The sequence below is a fragment of the Anomaloglossus baeobatrachus genome, chromosome 4 (genome assembly GCF_048569485.1).
Source record: "Anomaloglossus baeobatrachus isolate aAnoBae1 chromosome 4, aAnoBae1.hap1, whole genome shotgun sequence".
Lineage (NCBI taxonomy): Eukaryota > Metazoa > Chordata > Amphibia > Anura > Aromobatidae > Anomaloglossus > Anomaloglossus baeobatrachus.
This window is the reverse complement of record NC_134356.1, coordinates 395,614,606-395,627,621: the sequence shown is the minus strand read 5'-3', so window position 1 is coordinate 395,627,621 and position 13,016 is coordinate 395,614,606. Positions and strand designations below refer to the sequence as shown.

At 54.2% G+C, this 13,016-nt stretch overlaps 1 protein-coding gene across 1 annotated transcript in view; it reads left to right on the top strand.

Annotated features, from left to right (window-relative positions):
• The first annotated feature begins 4,628 nt into the window (after nt 1–4,628).
• Nucleotides 4,629–13,016, top strand: part of GNAI2 (G protein subunit alpha i2) — a 42,281-nt gene continuing 33,893 nt past the window's right edge. Inside the window, exon 1 of the mRNA XM_075345280.1 lies at nt 4,629–4,932. Within this exon, the coding sequence (XP_075201395.1) occupies nt 4,815–4,932 (118 nt within the window). The 5' untranslated portion in view covers nt 4,629–4,814. The remainder of the gene's footprint in view (nt 4,933–13,016) is intronic.

Below are 13,016 nucleotides of genomic sequence, written 5' to 3'. Positions count from 1 at the left end.
TTTTTACACTCAAGTTAAGAAAAATAAAAATCTGTTCACACAGAGTTTTCATGTGAAAAAAACCCCTTGACATCTACTCTCCGGCATCTTTTCCCGCATCACAATAGAAAAAAGTGAAAAGTGTTAACTGAAAGGCTAATGGACGTTTTTGTCTCTTGGCAGCACAATGACGGGGAAGCAGTCAATGGTACTGAATCGCAGAACCCCCCAATGGCCAAAAACCTTCTGACCATGTAGTTGCAGCCCTCATGAGGCACAATTTGTGCTGATCTAAAGCATCCCACAAATCTGGAGGAACTCCCTGCATCATTGTACTTTCCCTGCAGCACCACATGCAAAATGGAGGCGGCATCTTCGCAGGATGGCAGTTCTGGTAACATTCGGACTCATCATGAATCTCCACTTTCTCTGGGCAGGGGTGGTTTATGCCTTCAAACCTCAAGGGAAACGTCACTGCTGCGGAGGCACATAACGATCGGCTCTAATGTCGTTCAATGCGGCCAATACTAATTTTTTTGTGCAGATTCCGGGATTGCAGAAACTCCTCCAACGTGCAATGCGGACTGCAGACAGATTTGATGCGTCTTTCATGGCGGCTGATTCTGTCCGGTTACACCACAAATGGAAATGACACGCAAGCGCCACACACCAGATGTAAACATTATACTCTGGCTGTCCAACCTTTGGTAACACCCAGTAACACTCAGCTTCCCCTGCTATCATCGCTCCGGTAACACCCGATGCCGCCCGGCTCCTCCTCCCATCATTGCTCCGGTAACACCCGATGCCGCCCGGCTCCTCCTCCCATCATTGCTCCGGTAACACCCGATGCCGCCCCAGTCCTCCCATCATGGCACTGGTAACACCCAGCTTCCATCATCTCTCAGGAAACTAGTAATGCCCCACACCTCCTCCCACCACCGTCGCTCCGGGTATGCCCCGCACCTCCTCAGATCATCGCTCCGGTAACACACAGTGCTGCCCCGCTCCTCCTCCCATTATCGCTCCAGTAACACCCAGTGCCACCCCGCTTCTCCTCCCATCACTGCTCCGGTAACACCCGATGCCGCCCAGCTCCTCCTCTCATTACTCCGGTAACACCTGATGTCACCCCACTCCTCCTCCCAACATTGCTCCGGTAACACTCGGTAATGCACAACTGCTTCTTCAGCCGTTGTTCTGGTAACAGCGGGGAACGGCCCACTCCTTCTCCTGCCACCGCTCCGGTAACACCCGGTAGTGCCCTGCTCCTCTTCCCAGCTCTCTGGTAACGCCCTGCTCCTCCTCCCATCATCACTCCAGTAACACCCGCTAACGCCCTGTTCCTCCTCCCATTATTGCTTTGGCAGTACCTGATGTCGCCCCGCTTCTCCTTCAATCATCGCACTGGTAAAACCCAATAACCTCCGATAACAACCAGTAATGACCTGTAACACCCGGAATACCCCGCTTCTCCTCCTATCATTGTTACGGTTACCACTGGTAACAACCCGCTACCCCTCCCATCATCGTTCTGGTAACACCGCGCTCCTCCTTCTACCGTTGCTCCGGTAACACCCCGCTCCTCCTCCCACTATTGCACTGGTAATACTCGGGAACGCCTCACTCTTCCTTCTATCATCACTCCGGTAACACCTGGGAACGCCTCGCTCCTCCTACCATGATTGCTCCCGTAACCCACGGTATCGCCCTGTGCCTGATTACATCACCGCTCCGGTAACACCCGATGCCACCCCACTCCTCCTCCCATCATTGTACTGATAACAACTAGCTCCTCCTTCCATCATCTCTTAGGAAACAACTAGTAACGCCCCACTCCTTTCCGCGCCACCGTTGCTCTGGGTATGCCCCGCACCTACTCAGATCATCGCTCCAGTAACACTTGGTGCCGCCTGCTCCTCCTTTCATCTTCGCTCTAGTAACACCCAGCGCCACCCTGCTTCTCCTCTCATCATTGCTCTGGCAACACCTGATGTCACCCCACTCCTCCTCCCAACATTGCTCCAGTAACACCCGGTATTGCACAAGTGCTTCTTCAGCCGTTATTCTGGTAACGGCAGGGAACGGCCCGCTCCTCCTCCCATCATCACACCAGCAACACCTGGGAACGCCTCACTCCTCCTACCATGATTGCTCCGGTAACACACGGTGCCGCCACGTGCCTGATTCCATCACTGCTCCAGTAACCCCTAATGCCGTCCCACTTCCCCGCTCATCATCAGTAACACCATGTGCTGCCCCGCTCCTTCTCCCATCATTGCTCTGGTAGCACCCCACTCCTTCTGCCATTGTGTTCTGGTAACATCAGGGAACGCCCCGCTCCTCCTCACATCACCGGGCTGGTAACATCCAGAAATACCTCAGTCCTTCTCCCATCATCGGTCTGATAACACCCCGCTTCTCCTCCCATCATCGCACCTATTAACACCCGGCAACGCCTCACTACTTCTCCCATCGTTGTTCTGGTAACAACAGGGAACACCCCGCTTCTCCTCCCGCTGTCACTCTGGTAACACCTGGTGCCAACCCGATTCGCCTTCTGCCGTTACTCTGGTAACACCCAGAAATACCACACACCTTCTCCTGTTGTTCTGGTAACACTAGGGAACGACGTGCTCCACCTCCCGCGGCTGCTGTAATATGCCGCTTTCCTCCCATCATCACTCCGGTAATGCTTAATGACGCCTCGCTCCTTCCATCATTTCTCCGATAACACCCGATGCCGCCCCGCTACTCCTCCCATCATTACTACAGTAACACCTGGCAATGCCCCTCTTCTTCTCCAGGTGTTCTTATAACAACAGGGAACACCCGCTGCTTCTCCCACCACCACCCTGGCAACACTCAGTGCTACCCCGCTTCTCCTCCTGCTGCCATTCCAGTAACACCTAGTGAAACCCCACTCTTCCTTCAATCATTGCTCCGGAAACACCCTGCTACACCTCTCATCATCGCTCCGGCAATACACGGTGCAATCCCACTTCTATTCCCGCCGCCGATTTGGTAACACTTGATGTTGCCCAGGTCCTCCTCCCGCCGTTGCTCTTGTAACGCCCTGGTCTTCCTTCCATCATCTCTCCAGTAACACCTGATACTGCCCAGCTCCACCTCCCCCCACCGATACGGTAACACGCAGTTCTGCACCGCTTCTCTTCCCGTCGCCGTTCTGGTAACATCTGATGCTGCACCGCTCCTCCTCCCGCCACCGTTCCTCCTTCCAACATCACTCCAGTAACAGCCCGCCGCCACTCCGATAACACACCTCTACCCCTCCTGCCGCCGCTCCGGTAACACCCGGCTCCTTTTTCCATCAATGTTCCGGTAATTCCCTGCTCCTCCTTCCATCATCGTTGCGGTAATGCCCCGCTCCTCCTTCCATCATCGTTCCGGTAATGCCCCGCTCCTCCTTCCATCATCGTTCCGGTAATGCCCCGCTCCTCCTTCCATCATCGTTCCGGTAATGCCCCGCTCCTCCTTCCATCATCGTTCTAGAAATGCCCCGCTCCTCCTTCCATCATCGTTCTGGTAATGCCCCGCTCCTCCTTCCATCGTCGTTCCGGTAATGCCCCGCTCCTCCTTCCATCGTCGTTCTAGAAATGCCCCGCTCCTCCTTTCATCATCGTTCCGGTAATGCCCCGCTCCTCCTTCCATCATTGCTCCGATAATTCCCCGCTCCTCTTTCCTTCCTTCCATCACTGTTCTGGTAATGCCCCTCTCCTCCTATCATCGTTTCGGTAATGCCTCGCGCCTCTTTCCATCATTGCTCCAATAATTCCCCGCTCCTCCTTCCTTCCATCATCGTTCCGGTAATGCCCCGCTCCTCCTTCCTTCCATCATCGTTCCGGTAATGCCCCGCTCCTCCTTCCTTCCATCATCGTTCCGGTAATGCCCCGCTCCTTCCTTCCATCATTGTTCCGGTAATGCCCCGCTCCTCCTTCCATCATTGTTCCGGTAATGCCCCGCTCCTCCTTCCATCGTCGTTCCGGTAATGCCCCGCTCCTCCTTCCATCGTCGTTCCGGTAATGCCCCGCTCCTCCTTCCATCGTCGTTCCGGTAATGCCCCGCTCCTCCTTCCATCGTCGTTCCGGTAATGCCCCGCTCCTCCTTCCATCGCCGTTCCGGTAATGCCCCGCTCCTCCTTCCATCGTCGTTTCGGTAATGCCCCGCTCCTCCTTCCATCGTCGATCCTGTAATGCCCCGTTCCTCCTTCCATCGACGTTCCGGTAATGCCCCGCTCCTCCTTCCATCGTCGTTCCGGTAATGCCCCGGTCCGCCTTCCATCATTGCTTCAGTAACGCCCCGACCCGCCTTCCATCATTGTTCCGGTAACGCCCAGCTCCTCCTCCCGTCGCCAGTCCGGTAACATCCGGTAATGCCCCCTCCTACTCCCGCTGCTCCGGTAACACCCGGTGCCCCTCTGTTCCTCCTCCCGCAGTTGCTCCAATAACATGCGGTGCCCCCTGCTCCTCCCGCTGTTGCTCCGGTAACACCCGGTGCCGCCTCGCTCCTCCCGCCGCCGCTCCGGTCCTCACATAACGGCTCTCTCGTGGGCGGGGCTTTAGGAGGGGTGTGACAGGGGCGGTGCTTCCGGGCGTGGTGTGGGCGGAGCTTGGGGCGGCCGCGCTCTCCCGCAGGGCGTCCCCTCACTTGTGTCTGGCTCGGGTGTCGGGGCGGCAGCGCTTTCATCCCTCTCTGTCGCAGCGGATATCGCGGCTATCGCGGGGGTGGAGGTGCACGGGACTCGCGGCGGAGCCCGGGGCTCTCGGTCTAACGCTCTATCGGGTCGCTTGGCGTTGTCGCGACATATCGCCGCCATGGGCTGCACGGTGAGCGCCGAGGACAAAGCGGCGGCCGAGAGATCCAAGAACATCGACAAAAACCTGCGGGAGGACGGAGAGAAGGCGGCGCGGGAGGTGAAGCTGCTGCTGCTGGGTGAGTGCGGGGTCTGGAGAGCCGTGTGTGCTGTGTATAGGGGGGGTGTATATAATATACGTGTATACAGGGTATGTGTGCTGTGTATAGGGGGTGTGTATATAATATACGTGTATACAGGGTATGTGTGCTGTGTATAGGGGGTGTGTATATAATATACCTGTATACAGGGTATGTGTGCTGTGTATAGGGGGTGTGTATATAATATACCTGTATACAGGGTATGTGTGCTGTGTATAGGGGGTGTGTATATAATATACGTGTATATAGGGTATGTGTGCTGTGTATAGGGGGTGTGTATATAATATACGTGTATACAGGGTATGTGTGCTGTGTATAGGGGGTGTGTATATAATATACGTGTATACAGGGTATGTGTGCTGTGTATAGGGGGTGTGTATATAATATACGTGTATACAGGGTATGTGTGCTGTGTATAGGGGGTGTGTATATAATATACGTGTATATAGGGTATGTGTGCTGTGTATAGGGGGTGTGTATATAATATACGTGTATACAGGGTATGTGTGCTGTGTATAGGGGGTGTGTATATAATATACGTGTATACAGGGTATGTGTGCTGTGTATAGGGGGTGTGTATATAATATACGTGTATATAGGGTATGTGTGCTGTGTATAGGGGGTGTGTATATAATATACGTGTATATAGGGTATATGTGCGGTGTATAGGGGGTGTGTATATAATATACGTGTATATAGGGTATGTGTGCTGTGTATAGGGGGTGTGTATATAATATACGTGTATACAGGGTATATGTGCGGTGTATAGGGGGTGTGTATATAATATACGTGTATATAGGGTATGTGTGCTGTGTATAGGGGGTGTGTATATAATATACGTGTATACAGGGTATGTGTGCTGTGTATAGGGGGTGTGTATATAATATACGTGTATACAGGGTATGTGTGCTGTGTATAGGGGGTGTGTATATAATATACGTGTATACAGGGTATGTGTGCTGTGTATAGGGGGTGTGTATATAATATACGTGTATACAGGGTATGTGTGCTGTGTATAGGGGGTGTGTATATAATATACGTGTATACAGGGTATGTGTGCTGTGTATAGGGGGTGTGTATATAATATACGTGTATATAGGGTATGTGTGCTGTGTATAGGGGGTGTGTATATAATATACATATATATAGGGTATGTGTGCTGTGTATAGGGGGTGTGTATATAATATACGTGTATACAGGGTATGTGTGCTGTGTATAGGGGGTGTGTATATAATATACGTGTATATAGGGTATGTGTGCGGTGTATAGGGGGTGTGTATATAATATACGTGTATACAGGGTATGTGTGCTGTGTATAGGGGGTGTGTATATAATATACGTGTATACAGGGTATGTGTGCTGTGTATAGGGGGTGTGTATATAATATACGTGTATACAGGGTATGTGTGCTGTGTATAGGGGGTGTGTATATAATATACGTGTATACAGGGTATGTGTGCTGTGTATAGGGGGTGTGTATATAATATACGTGTATACAGGGTATGTGTGCTGTGTATAGGGGGTGTGTATATAATATACGTATATATAGGGTATGTCTGCTGTGTATAGGGGGTGTGTATATAATATACATATATATATATATATATATATATATATGATATGTGTGCTGTGTATAGGGGGGGTGTATATAATATACGTGTATATAGGGTATGTGTGCTGTGTACGGGGGATGTATATAATATACGTGTATATAGGGTATGTGTGCTGTGTACACGGGGTGTGTATATAATATACGTGTGTATAGGGTATGTGTGCTGTGTATAGGGGGGGTGTATATAATATACGTGTATATAGGGTATGTGTGCTGTGTACACGGGGTGTGTATATAATATACGTGTGTATAGGGTATGTGTGCTGTGTATAGGGGGGGTGTATATAATATACGTGTATATAGGGTATGTGTGCTGTGTACAGGGGGTGTGTATATAATATACGTGTGTATAGGGTATGTGTGCTGTGTATAGGGGGTGTGTATATAGGGTATGTGTGCTGTGTACAGGGGGTGTGTGTATAATATACATATATATAGGGTATGTGCTGTGTATAGGGGGTGTGGATATAATATACGTGTATATAGGGTATGTGTGCTGTGTATAGGGGGTGTGGATATAATATAGGTGTATATAGGGTATGTGTGCTGTGTGTACGGGGTGTGGATATAATATACGTGTATATAGGGTATGTGTGCTGTGTATAGGGTGGGTGTTTGGTTATATATGCTGCATACACAGAAGGAAACCCATGTACACCTAGTGTGTAGATATATATATTCATCCCCTATGTACACACAGCTGCCATCTATGCATGTATATGTGTATACACCCCTGTACATGTGTGGATGTGCTCACGTCATCATGTCATTTCTCTGCTCCCCAGTATATATATATTTTTTTTATGCTCTATACACCATCTCTACGTCTCCCACGCGGCCCGGCTCTATACCCCTCTCTACGTCTCCCACGCGGCCCGGCTCTATACCCCTCGCTACGTCCCCCGCGCTGCCTAGCCCTTTACCCCTCTCTACGTCCCCCGCGATGCCTAGCTCTATAGCCCTCTCTACGTCCTTCGCGCTGCCTAGCTCTATACCTCTCGCTACGTCCCCCGCGCTGCCTAGCCCTTTACCCCTCTCTACGTCTCCCACGCTGCCCGGCTCTATACCCCTCTCTACGTCCTTCGCGCTGCCTAGCTCTATAGCCCTCTCTACGTCCTTCGCGCTGCCTAGCTCTATAGCCCTCTCTACGTCCCCCGCGCTTCCTGGCTCTATAGCCCTCTCTGCGTCACCCACGCTGCCTGGCTCAATAGCTCTCACTGCATCACCCACGTTGCCCGGCTCTGTAGCCCCCTCTACGACTCCCCTGTGCTGGCCTGCTCTGTACCCCTCTGTATGACTCCCCCATGCTGGCCGGCTCTGTACCCTTCTCTACGACAACCCCGCGCTGGCCGGCTCTGTACCCCTCTCTATGACTCCGCCTGCGCTGCCCAGCTCTATACCCTGTTCTGTCCCCCGCGCTGCCTGGCTCTATACTCCTCTTTACGTCACCCGATCTTGGCTCTATATCCCTCTCTACGACGTCCCCATGCTACCCAGCTCTGTACCCCGCTCTATGACTCCCCCACACTGCTTGGCTCTATACCTCTCCCTTCGTCCCCCGCGCTGCTCGCTCTATACCCCTGTCTGCGTCCCCCGCGCTGCCCGGCTCTATACCCCTCTCTACGACGCCCCTGCGCTGCCTGGCTCTATAACCCTCTCTATGACGCCCCTGCGCTGCCTGGCTCTATACCCCTCTCTATGACGCCCCTGCGCTGCCTGGCTCTATACCCCTCTCTATGACGCCCCTGCGCTGCCTGGCTCTATACCCCTCTCTATGACGCCCCTGTGCTGCCCGGCTCTATACCCCTCTCTCCGACGCCCCTGCGCTGCCCGGCTCTATACCCCTCTCTATGACGCCCCTGCGCTGCCCGGCTCTATACCCCTCTCTATGACGCCCCTGCGCTGCCTGGCTCTATACCCCTCTCTATGACGCCCCTGCGCTGCCTGGCTCTATACCCCTCTCTACGACGCCCCTGCGCTGCCTGGCTCTATACCCCTCTCTACGACGCCCCTGCGCTGCCCGGCTCTATACCCCTCTCTACGACGCCCCTGCGCTGCCTGGCTCTATACCCCTCTCTGACGCCCCTGCGCTGTCTGGCCCTATACCCCTCTCTCTGACGCCCCTGCGCTGTCTGGCCCTATACCCCTCTCTGACGCCCCTGCGCTGCCTGGCTCTATACCCCTCTCTGACGCCCCTGCGCTGTCTGGCCCTATACCCCTCTCTCTGACGCCCCTGCGCTGTCTGGCCCTATACCCCTCTCTGACGCCCCTGCGCTGCCTGGCTCTATACCCCTCTCTATGACGCCCCTGCGCTGCCTGGCTCTATACCCCTCTCTATGACGCCCCTGCGCTGCCTGGCTCTATACCCCTCTCTATGACGCCCCTGCGCTGCCTGGCTCTATACCCCTCTCTATGACGCCCCTGCGCTGCCCGGCTCTATACCCCTCTCTGACGCCCCTGCGCTGCCTGGCTCTATACCCCTCTCTGACGCCCCTGCGCTGCCTGGCTCTATACCCCTCTCTGACGCCCCTGCGCTGCCTGGCTCTATACCCCTCTCTGACGCCCCTGCGCTGCCTGGCTCTATACCCCTCTCTGACGCCCCTGCGCTGCCTGGCTCTATACCCCTCTCTGACGCCCCTGCGCTGCCTGGCTCTATACCCCTCTCTGACGCCCCTGCGCTGCCTGGCTCTATACCCCTCTCTACGACACCCCCTGCGCTGTCTGGCCCTATACCCCTTTCTATGTCCCCTGCGCTTCCAGTCACTACCCTTCTCTGCTTCCCCGTGAATCTGCCCGGCTCTATAGCCCTCTCTGCGTCCCCCGCGCTGCCCGGCTCTATAGCCCTCTCTGCGTCCCCCGCGCTGCCCGGCTCTATAGCCCTCTCTGCGTCCCCCGCGCTGCCCGGCTCTATAGCCCTCTCTGCGTCCCCCGCGCTGCCCGGCTCTATAGCCCTCTCTGCGTCCCCCGCGCTGCCCGGCTCTATAGCCCTCTCTGCGTCCCCCGCGCTGCCCGGCTCTATAGCCCTCTCTGCGTCCCCCGCGCTGCCTGGCTCTATAGCCCTCTCCATGTTGCTGTATATTCTCTTTCTCTCATATGTATTTATATATATCTCATTTGCTCTCGGGCTGTAGACGTTTGTGTGTTGGTCATGTGACTGGATTATGGATGTCGGGGGCTTATCCTGTGTTGCCGCTGCTGATGTTTGGCCATTTCTTATATCTGATTGTGGGGGGCTGGTCTTCTTCGGTCTCCTTCGTGCCTGTGCAGCTGACGGTCCTCGCCTGCACCCGCCACTGCTTCCTGTGACTTGTGGTGTGAGAAGATGGCAGGAAGGCATGGGCGGCCACAGGGCCACATCCTGCCGTCTGTGATGTTGCGCGGCGGCCATGATTACAGGTACCGGAGTTTATACCGCTGCCGCCATCCCCGGACTCTTCCTCGGTTACTTCCCCTTCCCCAGGAACATCTTATACGTCGCCATGATTTACTCACTTCTGCTTTTTTCAGGGCCTCTGGTGTGGGGGAGGGGCGCCATCGCTATCGCTGACTTTTGCTTACGCCGTGGCGGTTCTGATGTTTTTGCTGCATTTTTCTCACTGATTTCTACATACAGAAATACGAGGATTGGTAAAAAAAACAAAACGATCGTACGCAAGAACCAAGATCAGCGGTGTTGTCCGAAGTGCCCTTTAATTGTTGGTTTATAGTCTGATGCTAGTGACGGCTCCGAGACCATTGTAGCTGCAAATATCAGAAGATGTCTCCTTGCTGTCTGCTGAGCCTTGTAGTTCTCCGCTCTTTAGGAGCAGGCGAGGGTTAATAGCCTGCCACTTCCTGTTTACGCAGCGTCCTGGGATGATGTTTACATTAGCGCCTATTTCTCTGCAGCGCTGCGACCGCCGGACTCTGCCGCGCTCCACAACATGGCGCGATCCAGGAATAAATAAACGGCGCCCGGAGTGACCCTTCTCCTGCCGGGGGTGTTCCTTCTTTTTCCCCGGTGATCGCAGGGTGGTCCGTCCGTTTATTGATGTGTCCATCAGACTTGTGACGTTGCAGCAGAATTTATTGTCCTGTTTATCCGGCCGCAGACGTTACGATCCGGGAAGGAGTGGTCCGCGGCGCCCAGCCTCTACACACCCTGCCTTCACTTCTTCACTGTTTATCAAAATCTTTGCTTGCTGTCAGTGAACGAGAACAATTGTTTACAATGACAGACTCCTGGTCTGGATGCGGTCACACAGCTGAGGGTTTGTTATAGTTGTATCAAGTTCAAACAATCAACATTATAGCGAACCTTCAGAACAGAAGCGAGGTTTGTAATATGCATAGACTGGAGACATTGTATAAAGTCCACCAGCTGTGTGATCAGCGCCAGTATGTCTCCATCCACTGACAGCAAGCAGCCCGATAATGGTGAGGAATGTAGAGACGCCAGGGCTGCGCCATCGGCCTCCCATCTCCTCCTCCGGGGTCTCGTCATTCACATTCGGACACTCTATTTTTATTTGCCGTTTCTTCCCACGCTGACCCCGCCTTCCGGGGAAGGGGGCCACACGTCTGTTAACCCTTTATTCCCTGTGGCGATGTCCGGAGATCAGCGTCCGGCGTGTTCCTGTAAACGTGCCGGGGATATAATCAGGGCATCTTTGAATTGCGCGGCGTTCACCTGATCGGGGGCAGTGACCTCTAGTCCTGAGGTCATTGGCGGAAAAAAACAAGGATCACATGACCATTACCCCCCCTAGCGTCACGCAGCGGCCGGAGAAGGGGACACTTTATTCTATGTAGGCCCGAACTGGATTTCGGGAAGGGGGGGGGCTCCTGGAGTCACTGTGCGGAGGTGGGGGCTCCTGCCTCCTGAGGGGGGGGGGATTGCTTCTGGTGCCTGCGCAGAGGGGGGATTTGCTCCAACGGGGTTGGGGGGACCTACAGTTTGTGGGGCCTTCAAGGTTGGGGGCGGGGGCATCCTTGTGGGTTGACGTCATTGGAGGGGGGACTGGAGCATATGAGGGGAAAAGGGGGTCTAAGGGTGGTATTTACTTCTGGGGTCTTGGCGGCATAGGAGGGGAGGAGTGCTCCTTGGGTGTCTCTGGGGGGGAAGTGGTATTTGCTTCTGGGGTCTCATGGGCATAGGGGAGGTGCTCCTGGGGTCTCTGGGGAGAAGTGGTGGGTGGTATTTGCTTCTGGGGTCTCGGGGACATAGGGGTGCTCCATGAGGTTTGTGGGGAGAAGTGGTAAGGGTTTGGTATTTGCTCCCGGGGTCTTGGGCATAGGAAGGGAGGGGTGCTCTTTGGGTCTGTGGGGAGAAGTGGTGGTGGGTGGTATTTGTTTCTAGGGTCTCAGAGGCATAGGAAGGGAGGGGTGTCGGGCAGACGGGTGGGTTGGCTCCTGAGGTGGCCGTGACTTGCAGGATGTGGGGCTGCAGCCTGCAGGCGCTCCTGGTAACACAACGTCTGACGCGCGCTGTTTACTGATCTCTTAGCAGCCGGTCAGCTTCTTTTACTCTGTACTTGGCAACCAGATTCTGCCTTAGGACAAAGTCCTTTGGGGCCCGGGCCGCAGCATCTGGGGCCATTATTAAAAACCTGTAGTTGGTGGTCCGGGATTGTTGGCTGTGTGAGATTTCTGCGCCGGACCCTCCCTGCTGTCATGGCTGTCGCACTTTATGGGATTCACATGAAAGCTTCCACATAATCGCCTCATCTCCGCTTGTCCCTCATCGTCTGTGGGAAACACCTGTAGTTTATGATCCAAGGAATCCCACCACCCCACGTCACCGCTGCAGCTTCCCATGGGGGTCACCTTCAGAGCTGTACCCCATAAGAACCCCAGTGTGAGGGCAGACAGTTTGTTACAATGTGTCAGTGCAGGAGGAGTCCACAGAGTATTGTCCGGCCTGGACACAATTGTCACAAACTCTCAGATGTGACGTGTGTTCAGACGACGATATCCTGAGTCACTGACAGCAAGCAGAGATCTAGAAAACGCTGACGAGTTGTTCCACCAAGTCTCTAAGTTTCCAGAGCTGAGACCCCTGATGTCTCAGCTTCTCCTCCTCTTGTTCTGGCAGTGAGGGAGTTAATGAGCGCCATTTCTATTTGTGGCGCCGTGTGGTTGAGAGGCCGGAGCTGTAATTTTACCAGATACATTCAGCAGACGTGGACCACGGACCCGCACACACACGGGCCGGGCTCCGCCAGCACCAACCACCGCGGCTGCAACAGTGCGGCCGCAGCTCTGAGAACCCAACAGTCTGGAGCCCGTAACAGTAGTAGTTATCATGGGGTCAGGGAGGTTCCTGTTGCTCGTTACAAAGAGCTGAGATTTGGACAACGTTGAGGACCAGGAGTTTATCACGGGGCATTCATCTTGCTTTTTGGCAGGTGATGGCCCGACCCCTGAGGGCAGACATGTTGTATTGCTGTTGTCTGATGGGCTCCTTCCTATA